General features: G+C 47.1%; 1 protein-coding gene across 1 annotated transcript in view; it reads left to right on the top strand.

The window, feature by feature from the left end:
* The first annotated feature begins 3,795 nt into the window (after positions 1–3,795).
* The window catches only part of Gna12 (G protein subunit alpha 12), a 102,665-nt gene continuing 82,745 nt past the window's right edge, over positions 3,796–23,715 (top strand). Inside the window, exon 1 of the mRNA XM_027413532.2 lies at positions 3,796–3,878. Coding sequence (XP_027269333.2) covers positions 3,796–3,878 — 83 coding nt within the window. The remainder of the gene's footprint in view (positions 3,879–23,715) is intronic.

The following is a 23,715-nucleotide window of genomic DNA, read 5'->3' as shown; positions in this document are numbered from 1 at the left end:
ATTTGTAAGCCTGAGAGCTACCTGTAGCTCTCAGAAGGCATCTCTGCCTCTCAGGGCATCTTAGGGCTCAATGGAGAAGCAATACCCGTGGGAGACTGTTGTACAGGACTCCCTCCCTCCTCCACCCCGGTCACCACACCACCGCCATCTTCAGGAGTTCTGGTGAGCCTGCTTGTAAAGCTGACTGTTGATGCTCCCTCCTGGTAGAGTCATAGGACCCTCACCTTAGTATCCAGCCATCTCTCCCAACTAGTTGTATGCAATTCTGCCTTGCACTTATCCTTGGGTCCTCTGGGAAGGGCTAGAAGACATAAGTGGGGTAAGATGAGGACAGGGGACTTCATCTACACAGCTATGGAGCGTCATCATCCATGCTGGGTAAAGACCTCCCAGTGTAGCTGCTTTAAGGTCACCCATGCTCCTGCCCGTAATTCCTCACGTACTGCTCCATAAGTAAGTCTAATAAACTGATTCCTGGGTGAACTTTGGCGACACCGTGCCTAGGTTTGTCACAGGGACCTCAGGGGGGAAGAGGAGATGTCTGTGTCTCACCCAGGAAGGGAGCTTTAGCAGCTGAGATGCAAACATAGCAAAGTGAGACGTGCCAGCCCCGGGAGGCCGTTCAGCCAAGTCTGTCAGCTTTTCATCATAGCTGTCATTCTCAAGTCCAGGCCACTGTCAATTCCCATAGGCCACAGCAAAGGTCTCCTCCTTTCCATGTGGCTCCCTGCAGTCACTACCTTGCCTACAGCAAGAGGGTCAGTGTGTGTGTTTGTGTGTGTGTGTGGGGGGGGTGTCACACATTCACACATGTCACATATGTGGAGGTCACCACCATGTGGGTTGTGGGGACCGAACTCTGATCATCAGGCTTGACAGCAAGTGTCTTTATCCACTCACTGGGCCATCTTGAGCCAAGCCCCTAGCTGCCTTTTTAACTTCTGTTTTGAAACAGGTTTTCTCTAAGTTGCCTGTGCTGTTCCTGTCTGTCTATCCTCCTGCCTTAGCCTCCCAAGTAACGGAGATAACAGATCTGTGCCACCATGCCCAACTAACATTATTAATTGAATGTTGGAAATCAAACTGGGTTTGTAAGAATGCTAGGGTGGTCTACTAACTGGAGAAATTGAAGAGGAGTTGCCAGGGCGGAGCTTCATGTAAACAACACTGAGTGACATAGAACAGAACCTGAGTGGGAGGGACAAGAAGCCGAAAGAAAGCTCTGCCTGTTTGGGAAGCTGAAAGAGATAAACCTGTGAGACACAAGGCAATCTCCCCATTGATGCATTACAGAGCCGTAACTCGGCATGACCTTCCTGAACCACGATAATCCCAGACACCAGGTCCCCAGCCATCAAGTTCACACTGGCAGGGCACAGGCAAGACCTGGCTCAGCTCCATGGGCAGCAAGCAGGCAACCTCTTTCCTCTCCAGCCAGGACACACCAGAGGATCATCCTTCCCAGCCATGCATGGCTTCTGATGGGAAGCAAAAGGGACCCCTTCCCCCTCTGCATGCTCACCCAATCTCTTTGTAAGTCAAAATGTATTTTTTTCCTTTTCCTAATTAACTCCCTGCCACCCTGCTTGCAGTAAAGGCTGATTTATTTCCAACTTTTTGCATTCAGGCAACAGGCTATTTAATCTCCTCTGTGTGGACTCCAGCACATCGTCTCAATGAAACACAGATCCCTCACCCATGAGCATCTTGCCAGCGCTCCTCCATCTTCCTGCTATCCACAGCTCCGCTGTCCAGGCTGTGGCTATAAATCATGCAGGCTCTCCTTTATCACAATACCCTTCGACCTTTGGCCACACCTGTCAGCGGGCTTGGGAGTTTATTTGCTGAGCCAACATCAGTGGCTCACTCATGCAGGCAAACCCAGCCTTGGACAGGTCCTGGCCTTTTAGTACACAGGGAAACTGGAGTTTGAAACTGTCCACCTGCCTGGCCCCATGTAGTGAATGTTCTGCCAGTACCCCTCAACCCACATGCAGGCAATCCCCACCTGTTTCTAGGGAGTGTCCTCTGGCAGGGAGCATACTTGCTCATCCACCCCAGGTACCAAGGAAAGCACATGCCTTTGGAGATGACAAATGAGGGTGGAGGATACTAAGTTTGGAGAAGGCACCCCAAACTTTCATGTATTGTAGGCCAGGCCACCAGCCCATATCTCTGTTGGGAAGTGTTGGGACTTCTCCAATGTGAAGCCTAATACAAGGATGTTAAATCATGGAGAGAACACAAGTAAAGGGATCGTAGCATCCTGGATTTTCCTCTTCTCTCTCTACTTGCTGGCCACTATTAGGTAAGCAACTTGTTCTGCCATGAATTCCCACCACAATGTGCTATGCTACTACGGGCGAATCGTTACAGGACCCAGTGATCATAAACCAAAGCATACAAGACCTTGATCCAAACCTTGTCTTCTTTTTTAAGTTGATTAGCTCAGGCATTTTGTGACAGTATCAGATAACTCACACACACCAAGGCAAGGGAATAAAAAGCCTAATTGACAGCATTCACCAATCTCTCTGGTGTAAATAGTCTCACCATGGTAAATTTTTGACAGGCAGCACAATGCCATTGAATTCTGAGCTGGGAAGAAACACCTTTACAGAGCTCTTGCCAGCTAATCTGAGCTGATTCTAGACTTTCACCACAGCACAGTGGGAGGGTTCAAAACCCCTCCTGGGACAATTACCAACAAGTCAAGTCTTCAACTGCCAATAGCTAGAATCCATTGCATTGTCCCTTACACTGTCTTTCAAAGAGACATATTTGAACCCTACTCACTGGTACCTATGATCACAACAGTCACAGTTCATCATGAGTAGGACAGGTGATCCTGTGTTACCTTGCAAAAACAAAACTGGTTCTAAAACAAAGGTCATTTGCATTTGTACAGAGGCTTGAAGATGGTATGAGGAAGTTGGTGAGTATAAATGGGAAGAAGGAGACATTTGGGCTAAGTATCACAGGGTGAGCAGGAGCCACTTGGGCTGGGTATCAAAGGGTGAACAGGAGCTCGGTGGGCAGAAGAGGAAGGGAATAGAAGGGCACATCCAAGGAAAACTATAACAAGACCTGAACATGGATAATTTAGATAGCAATTTTAGTTGTTTGATTTGGATGTGACATATCCTCCCCCTCACACTCAAGCATTTGAACACTTGGCCGAGCTGATTAGTGATGTTGTGGAACCTTTAAGCAAAGCCCAGCCAGAGGAAGTATATCTCATGTGGGAAGGTCTTGAGGATTATACCCTAGCCCCACTTCCAGCCCCAGGTTCCCTGCTCCTGGTCTACCAAAATGTGAGGAACTCCAGCCAGAGCTCCCACAACCATCACCTCCACCTCACCTCCCCCCACCATGATGGACTAAATTCATTCAAACCATGAGCCGAACTCACCCTAAGCTGCTTCTGTTGGCTACTTGATACAGCAGTGAGAAAAGTAACCAACAGGTATGTTTTAGGAAATGCATGCAGGTAGGACCCTGCTAATTATAGTACATTGTTACCATGGCACCCAACTCTGCCTCTCAGGGACTGGAACAACAGGTGGTTGTATTTCTGTTCCAGAAGAATGATCCCTAAATTCATGATGATGGTTGCCTGGGTGGTTTTGGCACACCCTAAATTAAGCCCTCAGATTCGTTCTATACCAAAGGCTCTGGACACATGCTTCCTAACCTAAAGGCCTAGTGAGCTATGTCTCTGCGTTATTCAGGATTCTTTACTAATATCATTATTTTATTTATGTGTGTGCTTATGTTTGTGTGAGGATATACCACATGGGTGCAAGTGTCCGAGAAGACTACAAGAGGGTGTTGGTTGCACTGAAGCTGGGGTTACAGACTGTTATGAGCCAACCAAAGTGAGTGATGGTTTCTAAACTTGGGTCCTCTGGGAAGCAGAAAACCCTCTTAGTTGCTGGGTCTTCTCTACAGCCACGACTCAGAGTTCTCTAGAGGAACAAAACCAAAAGAATGAATGTATGTTACAGAGGGAATTTATTACAACATTGGCTTTCACAATAGGGGCTGGGTATTTGTCCAACAGTGGTTGTCCGCATGCTGGAGATGTTAAGAGCCTGGCAGCTCCTCAGGCTGTGAGGCTGGTGCCTCAACATTGGAAATCTGGCGTTGAAGACCACCAACCTGCTGGGTTCCTGGTGAAATGCCCGTTCTTCAGTCCATATTGGAAGACTAAAGAAGCTAGGTGTTAGAAAAGGATGGCTGCAGTAGCATCAGTGGTATCAGAGTATATACACTCACAAGCAAGGAGGAAAGGCAGACAGGCAAAGCACCACTTTCCCCTTGGACCACCAGAAGGTGCTGCCCACTCTGGGCAAGGTCTCCTCCTATCTGTTAATCCTTCATGGTAATGCCCTCACAGACCTATCCAGAGGCGAATCTCTTGGTTGGTCCCCTCAAGTTGACAATCAAGATTAACCACAGCAGACCATGCTGTGATGCTGAGATCAAACCTTGGCTGGAATCATGAGTGTGGAATGAGGAGGTCACACGTGGCTAATGGTGTTTCTTGCGCTTGAGTGGGCATGAGAACAGAGGGCAATCTTGGAATCTGCATAGCGCCCAGATCTTCTGAGTCTCAGGTGCAGGTGACCCTGAGACTCTACTTTTCTTGCATGTAAATATGGATGCAGCTGGGATGTGGAGGTATGTACATGTCATGCAGGTATGTGTGAGGTCAGAGGTAACACCAGGTGTCATTCCTTAGGTGCCAGCCACCTTGCTTTTTTCAGATGGGGTCTTCCACTGTACCTGGAACTTGCCAATTCAGCTAAACTGGGTGTCCTATTTCTACCTCCCCAGTGCTGGGATTACAAGTCTTCCTCATGATGCCCTGTGATGGGGAATGTACTGTGTATGTTCATCTTATTGATTATTGAATAAAGTACTTGTTTGGCCAATGAAACAACAAGGTCAGGCAGGACTAGGAGTCAAAGAGGATTCTGGGAAATGTAGTAGAGAAGCGGTGATCCAGGCAGGAAGTGACATAGCAAGGAGACTCATATTTAAGCAAAGGAAACAAGAAGTGTCCCCTTTTCCCCTCCGCTCTTCCTCCAGCGGAGCAATGTGACCCACCAGCAAGGAGGGATGCCAATAAGGCGTCCGGTAAGTCTTATAAAATATATAGATTTATGATAATTAAGACTGAGCTAACAGATGAGAATCCTAGTCATTGGCCAAGCAGCTTTGAACCTAATACAAGTTTCTGTGTATTCATTTGAGCCCTAACTCGGGTGGGCGGCTGGCGTAGAGCGCACACGTGGTGGTGGGGCTCGGGCGGCTTTTGGTGGAAAGATTTATCGTAACAGCCCTGCTTTTTATATGAGGTCTAGAAATCAAACTTGGATCCTCGTGCTTGTGAAGCCAGCACTTTATTGACTGAGCATCTCCCCAGCCCCAAAATCCAGGTCTCTAATATGCTCTCAGGAGGTGCTGCCTACTGATGGAGCTCTGACTGTGAGCCTGTCCTGGAACATGAAGCCAGCCAGCCTCAGTAGAAAGGTTGGAGGGCCAGAGAAAGCTTGGACAACATTCTCAGCACTGGCTGTGGGCCTATGCCACCTGGCTGAGCCAGTGCTGGTCTTAAACATAGCAATATAGGGTGGGAGTTGGCTCAGTGGTTAAAAACATTGACTGCTCTTGTAAGGGTCCTAAGCCAGTTCCCAACAACTACATGGTGCATGGGGGCTCACAACCATCTATAATGGGATTTGATACCCTCTTCTGGCATGCAAGTGTACATGCAGACAGAGAGCACATACATTTAAAATAAATAAGTAATTTAAAAAAAAAAAAGCAATAAGAGTCAAGGACGAGACCCACAGGCCACAGAGTACCCGGAAGCCAGCCTAGTAACTAGGTGTGGTGACAATGGGTTGTGCCCTCACTCCTCAGGCTCCCAAGCATCCTCAGTTTCCATAGCTACATAGTAAAAGGATTTAGTGAAACTAACTGAGGGGCCTAAATTCTGCCAGCTTCACCCACCATTACAGAACTTACATAAGTCTCCCTCCAGGCCCTTCCACGCCTCAGAGTCACACCTGTCAGTCCATGGTGGACACTGTCCTGAGAGCTAAAGATCATGAAAGTCTTTGTGGATGAGCAAGCTAAGGCAGAGACTCGCAAAGCCAAAGTCACCACCAGTTAGTGGCTTAGAATAAGGGTGAGTAGCTAGGCTGTGCCATTGCCTGACTTACACTGAGCATAGCCAGGTCTGGTCACAGAGTTCTGTGATTAGCAGGGAAACAAGGGGGTCAGGATACCCGAGAGAAGGGGTGTTGTGTTTATAGTCAAAGAGGTGGACTGGGACATGGCCAGAAGGGTGTTATAATAAAAGATAGATAGATGAATGATAGATAGATAGATAGATAGATAGATAGATAGATAGATAGATAGATAGCTTTGCTTCACATAGGGCCAGAAATACCAGCCCAATGACCAAGTGACTTACCAAGTTCTGAAATCTTCCTGGGTGTTGTATTGATTATTCCAGAACTCAGTTATGTAGGCTGGAGTCTGGGTAGGCCAATCTAGCCTCAGTAAGATCTGGAGGGGACTCCTGAGGTTTGACCCTTGAGCCCTAATCTAAACCCTAGCACAGGAGCTGGGCTAGTTCTCTGGGAGAGCTAGGGGTGGAGGGGTTTTGCCCTCTGGAGTCAGCTGAGCACTCCTGTCCAGCCGGCAATCTCTGAAGGTTGCTAATATTGATGGATGGCCATGCACAGCTCGCCTTTCAGTAGACCCAGGCCGAATCTGATGGGCAGTAGGTGGATGATGCTAGAATATCAGCCTTAGCACTCCCCACTTATGCACACACACACATACACACACACACACACACACACACACACAGAGAGAGAGAGAGAGAGAGAGAGAGAGAGAGAGAGAGAGAGAGAGATCTACAGCTGCCCAGACCTGTGCTTATGGTGCTGGGGTCAGGTTCTGGGGGAGCAAACCCAGGTAAGTGCTAATGAGAATGAACAGCAGGCTACACACAGAACTCAGAAAAGATTTCTCCAGTGCCCAGGACACAACAGAGCTTAGCGGCTTCTTTATGTGACATGAGTGACCCCTGGTGGTCAAAAACAGAATTTCAAGTTCTGTTCCTCATACTAGAGACTCCTTACCCAAATCTCAAGGTTCTCTAGTGAAAGGTGGTGCCACCACTGAGAGGAGCAGCAACTTCGCTGGTTCCTGAGGACCTGGCAAGGATGTGTAGATATGAGGTCACACCCTCTCCTAGCCAGAAGGCCATTCATTCACTCATTCATTCATTCACTCCTCCAGAATTTATTTAGTAAATTCTGTATCCCAGACCAGACAGATAGACAAGGAACAAGAAGACAGGCTTCATGGAATTTGTACCTAAGAGAGAGGTGGAAAATGAGTGTGTACGTAAGAAGCTCAGTTTCACTGGGCAAGATGATGGCTCAGTAAGTAAAGGCTCCTCCTGCCAAGTCCAAGGACCTGTGTTCAATCCCTGAGAGACACACATGGCCAAAGAAGAGAACCAACTCCCAAAAGTTGTCCGATGATCTCTATATGAGCTCTGTAGCATGTATACATGAACAAATAAATGCATACATTTAAGAGAAAAAGACAATCATCTCCAGTCTGGCTGGGTGGCAGACACCTGCAACCAGGAGCTGAGGCAAGTAGATCGTGAATCTGAGACCAACCTGGGCTACACAGCCAGACCCTGCTTCAAAATATATATATATATATATATATATATATATATATATATATATATATATATTCCACTGGGCAGTGGTGGTACATGCCTTTAATCCCAACACTCAGGAAGCAAAAGCAGGTGGATCTCTGTGAGCTCAAGGCCAGCCTGGTCTACAGAGTAAGTTCCAGGACAACCAAGGCTACCAAAGAAACCCTGTCTTGGCGGGGGGGGGGGTTGCTATAAAGATTATTTCATTCAGTTTTAAGGGCTATGGAATTTTGCAAAACACAGGAACATAGTCCAAAAACTTTTCTCATCACCTTCAGTAAACCTGGCCCCAGCCTTATCTCCAAACACTTGGTGCTTAGAGCTCTTGGTGAATCAAAATACACTATATATGACAGCTAAAATGTCACTACAAAATCCAAAACCCGCTGCTTTGCATGACAAATATTCTCTGACTCAGTCCCTTGTGTTGCTGTAACACACACCTAACTAGAAGCGATCTGAAGGAAGGCAGGGTTCATTTGGGCTCACGGTTTGAGGGTGCCATCAATCGCAGGTAGGGAAGGCAGAGTGGCAGGAGCATGGGGTGGCTGGTCACATGACATGACATCTACGATCAGGAAGTCGAAGGAGCCTGTCCAGTGCTCAGCTCGCTTTCTGTTCTGTATTCAGCCCAGGACCCCAGTCCACAGGATGGTGCAGCCCACATTCAAGGTAGGTCTTCCCATTTCAACTCATCCAGTCTAGAAACTCCCTCACAGGCATGCCCAGAAGTGTGACTCCTAAGTGATTGACAGTCAAACAGGAATGGGGAAGCAAACTGAAGACCTGAAAACCTCAGCACAGGCCCCTTAGATGCTGACCTCCAAATGGCTGCCTTGGATTGAGCAGCAGCGACCCAATGGCAGACTATGGTGATTTGGGAGTGTTTTCTCCTTGCCTCTCCCTTCCCCCCATAGCTTGTCATCTTTCCCCTCCCCCTCCTTTCCCTCTGCTTTGTTCTTCTCATCCCTCCCTCCCCTATTGTCTTCCCTGTCTCCAGTTGCCTCTCTCCCTCCTCCCCAGCCGTCTCCATATGTTCCTTTCTAGCCCCTCTGTCCTTTCCTTCTTCCTTGATGCCCCCTCCCCCACTCTTCTTTCTTCTCCACCTTATTGTCCTCCATTCCCCCAACTCCTTCCTTCCCTCTTTTTGTCCTCCCTCCTTGAAGCCTGAACTCCCAAGCTAAGCCCCAGAAAAGGGAGCAGGGTCAGTCCCCTGGGAGCACAGGTATGGAACCGTTTCTTTTCCCCTCCTCTCCTTCCTCCTCCCACTCTTCAGTCTCCCCTCCTCTCACTCATCCCCTTTTCTTACTGAGGTGTCCCTTTTTACCCTCCCCATGGTGGTTTGAATAAGAATGGCCCCCAGAGGCTCACATATTTGAGTGCTTAGCCACGGGGGAATGGCACTATTTGAAAGGATTATAAGAAGTATTGAAGGCATGTGTCTCTGGGGGTGGGCCTTGAGATTTCAAAAGCCCAAGGCAAGCCGAGAATCTTTCTCTCTACCTACCAATTAGGATGTAGCTCCCAGCAACTGCTCCTGTACCTGTCTGCTTGCTGCCGTGCTTCTCACTGTCATGGTGACAATGGACTAAATAACTGAAACTGTGAGCAAATCCCAATTAAACGCTTTCTTTTGTATGAGTTGCCTTGGTCATAGTGTCTCTTTACAGCAATAGAACACTAACTAGGACATTCTCCCTCCTCTCCCTATATCTCCTCTCCCTTCCCCACACTCCACTCCCTTCCCCCTCCTCTTGTGACTTTTCTTGTTCTTGCCTCCCCCACCCCTTCTCTTCCTCCTGGTCAGCCCCTCTCTTCTGTTCCCCTCCCCTCCATTCTTCCTCCTCAGCCCTAGTTGGTTCTGCAGGAAGTAACAAGAAGACCATGTTATTAGATCTGAGATGGAAGTTTTCTTTGGGGGGATGGAGGGGGCTAGAGACAGGGTTTCTCTGTGTAGCCCTGGCTATTCTTGAGCTCACTCTGTAGACCAGGCTATCCTGGAACTCACAGAGATCTGCCTGCCTCTGCCTCCCAAGTGCTGGAATTAAAGATGTGCACCACCACCGCCAGGCTGAGATGGAAAACTTTGATTCCACTAAACCAACCTTTTTATTACCCCAAAATGTCCAGGCCTCAGGAAAGGGACAGGAAGCCAGGGTTGGAAAGGACAGGCTAAAAAAACAAGTGAGTCATCATCTGGGAAAGGAAAACTACTTGCTATGTGTCCTACAGAAGTCAGAGTTGCAAACACATAGCATACTCGTCCTTGGGCCTTCAAGAGCCCCGGTGCCCAGCCAGCATTGCCAGAAACAGGCTGTTCCCTCTGCCCAGGACACTTGCAGCCCCAACATGGTTAGAATGGCCTGGCCTCTGCCCCCAGCTCTGTCCACAAGTCTGTCCAAAGTCTCATACGACTTTGCTGGCTCTTGGAAAGGTCCCAGCATCCTACAGTTCTAGACACTTTGAACAAGAGGACCTGGATTTTCACAGCCTCCCAGCGTGCACAGTAGTCCTTCCAAGTATCATCTCAAGTGGGTGTCCCATTCTTGACACCACCAGTTGCCTCCATCTCATTGGGAACGGGCTCGGAGTATAACCTGTCCACATGATTAGTAGGTGATGGGGATAGGGGAGATCTGGGTACGCTTGATTCCCTAAGGGATGTCACCATGCTTGTGATGTGGGCTTTACTTCAAGGCAGCTCTTCATACTGACCAAATATTCTGCACACCAGCAAGTTCAAGATGAGCATTGTTGACAAGGCCTGGATCCCATGGGAGATGACCCATAGGGAGGCCTCAGCCAAGAACAAATAGAAAGTAAAATACAACATTTTTGTTTAAAGCCACACAAAAGCTAAACCTACAGGTGTACTATCCCAGCTACTGGGAATCTGAGGCAGGAGGATGGCAAGTATCTTCCTGAGCCAGAGAGTAAGTTCAAAGTCAGCCTGGATAATTGAATGAGACCCTGTCCCAAAGAACTGACATGATGGCTTATTGTGTAAAGGCATGTGCCACCAAGATGATAATCTAAGCTAGATCCCAGAACCCACTTGGTGGAGAGGACCAACTCCTAAAAGTTGTCTGCACACACACATACACATATTCTCTCTCTCTCTCTCTCTCTCTCTCTCTCTCTCTCTCTCTCTCTGTCTCTCTCCATTTAAAAATAAAAATCAGGGCTAGTGAGATGGCCCAGCAAGGAAAGATGCTTGCTGCCAAGCCTGACAGGTTGAGTTTAATTCCTGGATCTCAAATAGCAGAAGGAGAGAATCAATTCTCACAAGCGGTCCTCTGACTTCCACACACATGCCCTCCCTCTACACACACACACACACACACACATACACACATACACACACACACACACACACACATACACACAGCCATACACACACACACACATACGAGCACATGTTAAATATATAAAAGAAAATGAAAATAAATGAGTAAAACTTAAAAAAAAGGCAAAAGAAGATTGGGAATGTAGCTCAGTGGTAGAACACCTGCTTAGAATCTTCCAGTGAGGGGCTGTGGGTGTGGCTCAGTGGTAGAGTACCTGCCTAGAATCTCCCAGTGAGGGGCTCAAGTATTACACAGTGGTAGAGTCCTCTGCTAGTGTTATAAGGCTCTAGATTCAAATCCAGCATCACAAAAATAGAGACATAGAGACAGAAGCGTTTTTTATTAACTGTACTGTAACCTATCATTGCTGGGATAACTTCTTAGAGGCAATGTAATCCAAGGGTTTGGGATTGAGGATCTGGCTATCTGTATTGGAATTCTGGTTGACCGGCTACTAGCTATAGGCTGTTGGGCACATGACCAAACATCACTGTGTCCTTTTGTAAAGACATAGGAACATAATGTAGGAACAATAGTGAGGACAATAAGCATGACATACAGGGTTGGTGAGATGGCTCAGTGGGTAAAAGACCTTGCTGCATAAGGAGAATGACCTAAATCCAACCCCTAGAACTGTCTACATTGGGTTGGTTTGTGGGCATGTCTGTGGGGGATTGTCTTAATTGATATGAGAAAATCTACCCACTGTGGACAGCACCATTCCCTTGGCAGGGGGTTCTGATCTATATAAGAGTAGATAAACCAAGTGACTATGCCTGCATTCATTTCTCTCTGCTCTTGACTCTGGATGTCTTTAATTTCCTACCTTGGCTTCCCCACATTGATGAACAGTGGCCTAGGATTGTAAGCTGAAATAAGCCCCTTTCTCCCTTAAGTTGCTTTTTTGTCAAGGTATTTTATCATAGTAACATATAAAATTAGGATACCATCTCCCCCCAATTCTCTCTTTTCAAGATTAACTTCTCCAGAGAAGCATCACTCAACTCCAAATTCTACCATGCCACCAAACAGGGCCCAACTACCATGATCTTCCATCCAGGTAGATGACTGAGTGGGTGTGTGGGTGGATGGATGGATGGATGGATGGATGGATGGATGGATGGATGGACGGACAGACTAGTGGAGCACCAGGATTTTCATTCTTGGTTCTTAACAAACTTAAGATTATGGTATAAACATGCTTTGTCTGTCTCCCTGAGTACACCCAAGAGGGAGGGGCTCCTTCCATCAAGGTGAGCCTGGAGTCCCTGAATTTCAGCACTGCATGGAAGACTGGCTGAAGGATGGAGGATAAAGGAATGAGTGGGTGGATGAAAGAATTAGTGAGTGTATGAGTGGATAGAATACATGGGAGGATAAAGGTATGGATAAGTGGGAGGATGGAGAGAGGGAGAGAAGGAGAGATGGCTAGACAGATAAGTGAAGGTAAGGATAGACATAGAGGAGGATGGATGGTGTTATGTGACTTTTCCTGGAGAGACATAAACTAATGTCCCTTCAACTCAGATAAGGGACTGATGACAGACCAGAGAAACTGAGTACTTTTTTTAAAGGAAGAGTTGGTCATACAACCTGTACCTCCTACTCAAAAGCACTTCCCTGTCTGTTTCTGTCCTGTTGTTCAGCTGCTGGGGCTTCCCACACACTGAGCAATGCTCTGCTATGACTGTCACCTTCAGCCATGCTTCCCTATTTGAATCTAGATTCAAGTTACTTGTTGCCCCAGCCCCAGGAGGAGAACATTTATGGAAACTAGGGGCATTTTTGAGAAGAAATTCAGCAGATTTGGACAACTATGTAACTTCATCTCAGGTTCTGAGCAATGCTCAACCATCCTGGGCTGTTCTAAGTTTCTGTCTCATGTTTGGCAGCAGTGAGTAGAACCTTCCATAGAACAACCTGTGAAAGTAGGCTGCAGTCAGATTCTTTGGGGAATGCTGAAGAATCTAAGGAATCTTGTATCAAGTCTCTCTCTCTCTCTCTCTCTCTCTCTCTCTCTCTCTCTCTCGTGTGTGTGTGTGTGTGTGTGTGTGTGTGTGTGTGTGTGTGTGTGTGTCTGTCTGTCTGTCTGTCTGTATGTATGTATGTATGTATGTGTGTACATGGACAGAGACATGCATATGTATTAATGTGGGGTGCATGTATGCATAACATGTGTGTAGGGTTCAGAGAACAACTTCAGATGTCATTCCCCGACCTTTAATTTGAGTCACACCAGGTAGTGGTGGCGTACGCCTGTAAACCCAGCACTCTGGAGGCAGAGGAAGGCAGATCTCTGTGAGTTCGAGACCAGCCCGGTCTATAAGAGCTAGTTCCAGAACAGCCTCCAAAGCCACAGAGAAAGCCCTTCTCGGGGGGGGGGGGGGGGGAGTTAAAAATACATAAGCTACTAGCCGGGCGTTGGTGGTGCACGCCTTCAATCCCAGCACTCGGAAGGCAGAGGCAGGTGGATCTCTGTGAGTTTGAGGCCAGCCTGGTCTCCAGAGCGAGTACCAGGATAGGCTCCAAAGCTACACAGAGAAACCCTGTCTCAAAAAAAAAAAAATTGAGTCAGGGGTTCTCCTTGGCCTAGAACTTGGCCATACAGGCAAGCTAGCTCACTAGTGAGCAGCAGGGATCCATTGGTCTCTCCCATCTTGCCAATGTAAGAATTCCAGGCACATACTACCACACCCAGCTTTTCACATGGGTTCTGGAGATTGGCTTGTGGGGCAAACACTTTGCTGACTGAGCCATCTCCCCAACCCAACAAGCGTTATAATACCAGTTGATATGTTCCATTTTACGTCCTGGTTTAGCTGGGTCATGGTGCCCAGCTAACATCACCCTGCATCCAGCCATCTAACATTGCACTGATGCTTCTGGGAGGGTGGATCTGTACCAGACGTGTTTAAAACGATGGACTTAGAGTAAGGCATAGTGCCCCATCCTGTAGGTGGACCACATCCGGGCAGCTGAAAGCTTGAACAGAGCAGACTGACTTCCTTAAGAAAAAGCCAGTTTTTCCAACAGATGCTTTTGGACTTGACCTACAACATCTGCTTTTCCGGATCTCCACCCTGCTGGCCCACACTGCAGATGTTGGACTTCACAGCCTCCACAACTGTATAAGCCAATTCCTTAAACTAAATCCCTTTGTGCATGTACACATGCTTCCCCTCTCATATGTTCCCTTAGAGAACTTCAACTAAGGCAAGAATTTATTCCAGATCCTTTTTGTTGTTGTGAAGAAACAGCATGACCAAGGCAACATGGAAACATTTAATTGGGGTGGCTTGCTTACAGTTTGAGAGGTTCAGTCCATTATCACCATGGTGGGAAGCATGTAAGCATGCAGGCAGACATGGTGCTGGAGCTGAGAGTCCTACATCTCACAGGCAACAGGAAGTCAACTTACTGTCACACTGAGTGAAGCTTGAGAAAAGAGACCTCAAAACCCACCCACACAGTTACACACTTCCTCCAACAAGGCCACACCTCCCAATAGTGCCATTCCCTTTGGGTGCCATTTTCTTTCAAACCACCACCCTGGCCCTATCACCATGCTGTGTATTAGTTATATTTGTATCTCTGTGGTCAAAAGACCCAAAAGAAAAACTTAAGGGAGGAAAGGTTTGTTTGTGGTCATGGATTCAGAGGGTCAGGTGAGTGTTTATTAAGCCCCATAAGCTTGGTTGATTTTGAACTGTTTGCTTCAAGGCATATAGGAAGATGCCAGGAGGCTGGATGAGTAGATGGGTTTGTGTGGGGGTAGTTAGTATGTAGGTGGATTGGTGGATGGGCAGATAGACGAGTGAGTGGATGGACAGGTGTGTGAGTAGGTGGATGGATGAATGGCTGTGCAGGCAGATAGCAGATGAGTAGATAGATGGGTATATGGTGGGATGATAGATGAATGATAGATGGATGGATGGTTAGATGGGTGTCAGATGAATTTGGCAGATGTGTGGAAGAATGGAAGAAAGAGAGGAAGGGAAGACAATTGGGCAGATGGCTGGAAGAATGGAAGAAAGAAAGAAGGATGGATGGATGGATGGATGGATGGATGGATGGATGGATGGATGAATAGATGAGCAGACTGGATGGATGAGCAAGTAGGTGGGTGGATGGATGGATGGATGGATGGATGGATGGATGGATGGTTAAATGGATGAATGTTTAGATGAGTGAATAGGTGGATGGATGGAAAATGGACTTGCAGATGGGTGGATAGATGTGTGCAGGTGCTTGATGAGAAGAGGGCACTGAATCTCTTGGAGCTGGAATTACAGATGGTTTGTTAGTCACCTAACATGGATGCTGGAAGACAAACTCGAGTTCTCTGGAAAAGCAACATGTACTCTTTACAAATAAATTGTCTCCCCAGCCCCATTGTTGTGATATTTTTTACTCTTTGGAAGTTTAATGCAGTTATGCAACACATGTTAACCATGTACACCTGTCCTATGCATGTACACCTGAGATGCAGGGATGTCAGGTGGGAGCACAGAACCTAGTGTCCCCTGAAAAGCTCATGGTACCTTTCATTGTCGACTAATAGTGCTGAGAGGACGATGAAGAAGTGAAGCTGTCTTTTGCTCCCTATCCCTCCCGGCTCCCCCCCCCCCCGCCACCCCGCCACACCCCACCTTCCTCCCACCATGTGAGGACACAGGGAGACTGGGCATGGGAGAATGCTGCCATCACAGCCCTGGGGAGAGTAAAGCAGGCTGCATAGGGAGACCCTGTCTCAAAAACTGTAAAGAAAGAAAGGAGGAGAGGGAAGAACAAACTCAGGCAAGCATGGTGCGGCGCTGTAAATGAGATACACCACCACTACCACCACCACCACCACAACAACAACAACAACACACATAGTCTCTGGAATTTTAATACTTGGTCCCCAGCTGGTGGCACTGATCAGGCAGTTTAAGAGATATGGCCTTGCTGGAGTCCTTATGTCACTTGGGGGTGGGGTTTGAGGGTTTAAACATTTATACCATTGTTAGTTTGCTCTCTCTGCTTGTGGTTCGAGGTGTGAGCCCTGAGCTCTCAGCTTCCAGCTCCAGCCACCATGTCTGCTGCCTGCTGTCCCTGTCCCAACCCCCTGGAACCAGAAGCCACTGAAAACTCTTCTTTTTTAAGCTGCTTTGGCCATGATATTTTATCACAGCAATAGAAAATTAGCTAATATAGATGGGGTAAGGCTTGATTTGAGGTTGGTGGGACTGTGAGCTGGAGGAGCCCCTATGGGAATCAGTATGGTGGTTCCTCAAAAAGTCAGAACTATCATGTGACTCAGTTGTACCACATCTAACTGTGCACTCAGAGTACCACAAAACTGCTTGCACATCCATGTTTATTGCTGCATGGTTCGCAATAGGCAAGGCATGGGTGTCCATCAACAAATGGGTGGAGAATGTGTGGCACATGCCCACAGGGGAGTTTTATGCTTCCATAAAGGAGAATAAAATCATATCTGCAGGAAAAATGGATGGAACTGAAGCTCATTATGTCAAGCAAAACAAGCCAGACTCAGAAAGAACAAATGTATTTCTTTTTATATGTGGAACCTAGATTTAAAATGGTGTGTGTGTGTGTGTGTGTGTGTGTGTGTGTGTGTGTGTGTGTGTGTGTGTGTGGGGGGTGTAAAAGGGAGCTGTTTAGAAGGAAGAGGATCATCAGGAGGTTGGAAGGTGTACAAGTTGGGGTGAATATGAGCAAAGGACATGATACTGTGTGCAAATGCCATAGGGACATGTGTTGCTTTGTAGAATGAACATAAATTATTTCTTTTTGAGACAAGGTCCCATTATGTAACTTGAGCTGGACTGGGACTATGTAGGTCAAATTAGCCTCAAACTCATAGGGATCTGCCTACCTCTGTCTCCCAAGTTATAAGTGTGTGCCAATGTGCTCAGCCTGAATATAAACTCATTTTTTAAAAACCTACAAGGACGGAATCTTCCAAGTGTCTTTTCAACAGTAGGAGCAGGAGATTCTTGTCCCTAAGGGATTCTTGTCCAGCACCAAGCCCACTCAGCCCACTGCCTGCATTCTTGCTTCCTGTCTGTTGCTGTGTTGAAATACCATGACAAAAGTGTTCATTTTGGCTCACAGAGTCCATTATGGCAAGGACGACCTGTCATCGGGAACGGGAAGCCAGTGGATCGCATAGCATCCACACACAGTAAGTAGAGAGAGAAGTAGAACCAGGCCATAAAACCTCAGTGTGGTTCTCCAGTGACGCACTTCCTCCAGCAAGGGTGCACCTCCTCAAGATTGCAAACCTCAAACAGCGCCACCTGCTGGGGACTAAGTGTTCAAACACATTCTCTTATGGGGGACACTGTATTGAAAATGCCACACTCTGTGCCTTCGAAGATGTCCTTATCTCTACAATCCTCAAACCCTGGGCTTTGAGTGGGCTGGGGGGGGCACGGAACTAACTCATTAGGTTTCTTTCTGCTTCTTGCTTTTAGATCTGGCTCTGTGATGAACCACACAGGCAGCTGCTAGGGCAGTAGAGCCAAAGCAGCTGACAACCTGACATAGCAACTGACCTTGGCGAATGATTGTGTGAATCTCCACAAGGGATCCTGAGCTTATTCCTTCTCATCCTTTCCCCTCCCTCCTTCCTCTTTCCCTCCCCCAAGTGTTGGACCTTGATAGGAAGGCACTCCACCTCCGAACTATATATATCTCCAGCCTTCTTTCTAGCCTGGATGAAGGTCTGTATGCCAAGCCCCAGGTCTCTGCCTGAGACATTCAATAGCCTCTTTTATTCCTTTGAGAGCTCTGAGTATGTTTATTTTATCATCCATATTGGATCATTTGTGTCTCAAAGCTTTGCGGTGTGGCTCTACTAGATAATATTTCTGTTAGCTTTAACCTACATCTTATTTTCTTGTCTGGTGATTTTTAAAATATTTTTATTTGATGTGTTATTAGTGTTTTTGCTTGCCTGTATGTATGTATGTATGTATGTATGTATGTATGTATGTATGTGCACTATGTATTACATGGAATGCCCATGGAGGCCCAAGAGGGTGTCAAATCCCCTGGGACTGAAGTTACAAATTGTTGTGAGTTTTCATGAGGGTGCTGGGCACTGAAATCACATCCTCTGCCAGGGCAGCCAGTGCTATTAATGGCTGAGCCATCTCACCAAGCCCTGTTTGATGATTTTTTTAAAAAATGTACTTGAAGAGCTGGCGATGTGGCTTAATGACCTGATGACCTGAGTTGGATCCTACCATTCACATGGTGGAAGGAAAGAACCAACTCCTGGGAGTTGTCCCCTGACTTCCACATGTGTGTTGTGGGAATCACACACACACACACACACACACACACACACACACACACACACACACCAATGAATAAATAAATAATTTAAAATTATTTATTGCCAGATAGTGGTGGCACACACCTTTTATCCCAGTGCCCAAGAGGCAGAGGCAAGAGGATCTCTGGGCCAGCCTGGTCTACAGAGCGAGTTCCAGGACAGGCTCCAAAAGCTACACAGAGAAATCCTGTCTCAAAAAACAAAGAAGAAGAAAAAAAAGAAAAAAGAAAGAAATCAATCACTTCCCTTAGAAGGTAATGTGCTGATAAACGGTTGTAGCACCCATGCAGCTGACTTTGCTAGTTCATTCTTTTGAGGATTGTGTGGTCCTGGCCTCTTGCAGTGATCTACCAGATGTCCCTGGGCTTCATCTCTTGTCTCTCAGGTGAGCACAGGGAGACTGACAGTTAGACCTATGAGGCTTCAGCAGGTGTCTGAGGGCAGCCAAACAGTTTCCCACTCGGTGGGTTAACTCTCAGACTCTGCTTTCTCTTTGATTTTGGTCTTGGATGCTTCCCTACTCTGCGCAGTGACAGGATTCTGATTCCTTTGGGAAACATTTTATGTTTTTCTGTACCACCAATCACCACTTTGCCTTCATTACCACCATCCTCACTCTCACCGCCACCATAATTACCAGTCTTCACTGTCACCATTACCATTGTTACCACCAGTCTCACTATAACCATCACCATTACCATCATCACCACCATCATCACCACCATCACCACCATCACCACCATCATCACCATCACCACCACCATCACCACCATCACCACCATCATCACCACCATCATCACCACCATCATCATCACTGTCACCCCCACCACCACCATCACCACCATCATCACCACCATCACCACTGTCATCCCCACCACCATCACCACCATCACCACCATCATCATCACTGTCACCCCCACCACCATCACCACCACCATCATCACCACCATCATCACCACCATCACCACCATCATCACTACCATCACCACCACCATCACCACCATCACCACCATCATCACCACCATCACCACCATCATCACCACCATCACCACCACCATCACCACCACCACCACCATCATCACCACCATCATCACCATCATCACCACTGTCATCCCCACCACCATCACCACCATCACCACCATCATCATCACTGTCACCCCCACCACCATCACCACCACCATCATCACCACCATCATCACCACCATCATCACCACCATCACCACCATCATCACCACCATCACCACTACCATCACCATCATCACCACCATCATCACCATCACCACCATCACCACCACCATCATCACCACCATCACCACCATCACCACCACCATCACCACCACCATCACCACCATCATCACCACCATCATCACCACCATCACCACCATCATCACCACCATCACCACCACCATCACCACCATCATCACATTATTGTCATCATTACCATCACCATCATGACTATTGTCACCATCATTGCCATTCCCATCATCATTACCACCAACACCACCTGCTAATCCTCCTGCCTCCACCTTGGAAGTGCTAAGATTACAGGTTTGCACTGCCAACTCTGGCTTTTTGACATGGGCACTGAGATCCAAACTCAGGTCCTCATGCTTGTACGGCAAGCATTTTACCCACTGGACTATCCCCAGCACCTAACTAAGCCTTTCTGATAATAAACATGTTTGAAATTTATCAAGGTCCATTTTCAGATTATTATTATTTTTATCTAGTGTGTGTGTGTGTTTGTGAGTGCCCACGGAAGCCTGAAGAGGGTGTTGGGTCCTCTGGATCTGGAGTTACAGGCAGTTGTGGGCTACCCAATGTGAGTGCTGGGAAACTGAATTCAAGTCCTCTACGATAACAGCAGTACATATTCTTTTTAAAATTTGTATTTTATTTTTATGTGTACAAGTGTTTTGCCTACATGTGTGTCTGTGAACCATGCGCATGCCTGGTGCCTGTTGATGCCAGAATAGGGTATCAAATCCCCTAGAACTGGAGTTACAGACAATTGTGAGCTGCCACGTGGGTGCTGAGAATGGAACCTGGGTCCTCGAGAAGAGCAGTCAGTGTTCTTCAACACTGAGCCATCCCTCCAGCCCCAGGGCTTTATTTTTTCCTGATTTACAGATAAGAAAAGTGAGTTTGAGAGACATTAAGTGACTCATTCTAAGTCACACATCCCTAAATGGTAAAGTTTCCAAACTCTAATGCATACTCTGAACCCACAGGATATGTGAAGTAGGTACTAGGTCAGGCTGCCTGTCCAGGTTCTGTTATTTACTAACCATATTTACATCTAATAATCACTGTTAGTGCTTGGACCTCAACATTCTTTGTGTGTAGGGTGGTATGGTGTGTTTGAGTGTTTGTATATGTGAATATGTACTTGTATCATGTGTATATGTGGGTATGTGGAGGTCTGAGGTCAGCTTTAAATATCTTGCTTTAATCACATCACTTTCTTCCTTTCTTTTTGAAACAGGATCTGCTGTAATTAGCTTCAGTTGTCATTGGATGTATTTAGAAAGAAGGAATCAGACAGACCTGTGGGCATCTTCTGATTACTACTTGATGTAAGGTGCCCCAGGCATCCTACTGTAGGCAATGCCACACCTGGGCAGGTGGTCCTGGATTGTATAAGAAAGCTGGCTGAGCATAAGTCAGGGGAAGGAAGCCAGCAAACAGTACTATTCCATGGTCTCTGATTCAAGCTCTTGCCTTGAGTGCCTGCCTTGGCTTCCAGTGATGGTAGACTATAACTTGTAAGCAAACACAAGCTTTTCCAAACACAAGTGTTTCTAAATTGCTGTTGGTAATGTTGTTTATCCCTGCTACAGACAAGCAAATTAAGACACCCAAGGACCTGCAACTCATTGATCCAGCTGGGCTGTCTGGCCAATAAGCTCCAGAGATCCACCTGTCTCTCTTCCCCTTCCTGGCACTGGGGGGTTAGAGCCACACACTGCCATTCTACATTTTACATAGGTTCTGGGGATCTGAACTCAGGGCTTCATGCTTGTTCTGCAGGCACTTATTGAGCCATCTCTCCAGTCCTTGGATTCTTTTATTACAGCTGTCCCATGCTTGCTTCTCTCCCAGTATTGTGGAGAGAAATAGATGGCTTAAGATAATGTATGTAGAAGCACTTTAGAAATTACAACATGCCATATAAATGCCAGGGGTAATTAAAAGACTATTATGGAGTGCATGGATACACGTGTTTATTTCAAGCACTTTAGCCTTTTAGCAAATGTGAAGAATATGGCCAGAACCCTTGTCAAAGTCCCAAATTAGATACTATCAACAGTATATAATTTCTCCCATAAAACACCACAATGTGTCACTAAAAAAATCAGAGTGATCATTTAAAATAGTTAATGATTCTATAAAAACTGGCGTCAAGCTATTTATAAAGTTATAAAGTTATTTGTAAATGTCTGGAGCATTTGCTGAAAATGGTGAATTAATTCATTTTTTTTAACTGAATAAGGAACAAACTGTAGTTCCTGGGTTCAGATTTCCCTATTTTCTGTCTTAGAAACATACTCTTAGGTGTGAAGGCACACACCTGTGATCCTTGCATTCACGAGGCAAAGGCAGAAGGATTAGGAGTTCAAAGTCATCCTTCGCTACATAGGCAGCTACATAGACAGCTGAGATACATGAGACCCCACTTCAAAAAATAAAATAAAATGTGGACTGGGGAGATGGGACATTTGCTTCAAAAGAGTGAGGACCTGTGTTCAGATCCCTAGAAACCACATATAGCCAGATGCAGTAGCAAGCATCTGTAATCCAAGCATTCCCATGGCAAGATGGGAAGTGGAGACAGGAGAGAGTCTTCCGAAGTTGGTGAGCAAGCTAGCCTGGTGTACACAATGGCCAACAATAAGAGACCCTGTCTCAAACAAGGTGGAAGGCTGAGGGCCAATGCCAGAGGTTGTGTTCTGTTTATCATGGAAAGTGAGATCTTGTCACACACACCTGCCTTTTCCTCCCAGCTTCTCCCTGGGACAAACTCTCACCCTGTACCCAAGATGGCCTGAAAGTTACTACTAGCCCTAGCTGGCCTTAAAGATCAATCCTCTTGCCTCTGCCTCTCAGCCTTTCAAGTTCTGTGATGACCCACATGCACCACCAACACCCTTCAGACCCCATGCTTTCTATCACTATGCCATATCAAACTGCCTTTGAGTGACTTTGACAACCACAAGTGTGTGTGTGTGTGTGTGTGTGTGTGTGTGTGTGTGTGTGTGTGTGTGTGTGTGTGTGCTTGTGCACATATATGCAGAGGCTATGAGGTTGCCCAATGTCTTGCTCTGCTGCCTTTCCACCTTAACTTTTGAGATAGATTCTCTCATCGAAGCTTAAGCCTACTCTTTGGGCTAGGCTAGCTGCATACCAAGATCCTGGAATTAGTCTATCTTGGATTCTCCAATGCTGAGATTACAGGCACAACTGGGGATTTGAACTAATGTCCTCACACTTTCACGGCAAGCGCCCTTTCCCACTGAGCCATCTCCCCTTAATCATATTTTAAGAAAGTGCCTAGGAAGGCCCATGCAACATTTTGGGGTTTTGTTGTTGGTGGTGGTGTTTGTTTTTTTTCTTTATTTTGGGCCTATGCAACACTCAAAGGAGCATTTGTTTGAAAATATGGTCCACCCTGCTCCAGTAGTGGAAGGAAAACAGCTGAGCTTTCTCCCTAAACTTAACAGCAGGAGGACTTCATCGTTTTTTCTCAGCTTTTCAGCCAAGTCTTAGGCGGCTCCGGGGAGAGCCAGATCGCATAGCCTGACCCAACCTGGGAACCCGGGCAGAAAGTCATTCTGTACACCTGGCACTTGTGGCCACGCCTCTCTCCGCCCAATTTCCAATCCCACTTACGGTCACTGTGATTGACAGACACTCTGAGCACTTATAATTGGCCGCGGGGGACTGTAGCTCCTCCTCCTCGACGGCCCCGCCTCCCTTTCATTCTGAAAGAAAGAAGCTCGCCCGTCCGTCCAATGAGACACACACTCACCGCAGAGATCCCGCCTCTTTCGGCGGCGGCTCCGCCCCAAGGGCCACAGGAGCTCCCGCCTCCTCCGAAGCACGCTTGTCCAATAAAAAGGCGCGTTCCATTGGATAGACGGATCCTCAACTAATAAACGGGCTCCTGCGCGGTACCACCCCGCCCTCCGCGCCTTTCCCTCCGCCCCTCAGCCGGCCCGGCTAGTGAGGGCCTCGGGGCGGCGGCGGCGGACGCGGCC

The sequence above is a fragment of the Cricetulus griseus genome, chromosome 4 (genome assembly GCF_003668045.3).
Source record: "Cricetulus griseus strain 17A/GY chromosome 4, alternate assembly CriGri-PICRH-1.0, whole genome shotgun sequence".
Lineage (NCBI taxonomy): Eukaryota > Metazoa > Chordata > Mammalia > Rodentia > Cricetidae > Cricetulus > Cricetulus griseus.
This window is presented reverse-complemented; position numbering and strand designations above follow the sequence as displayed.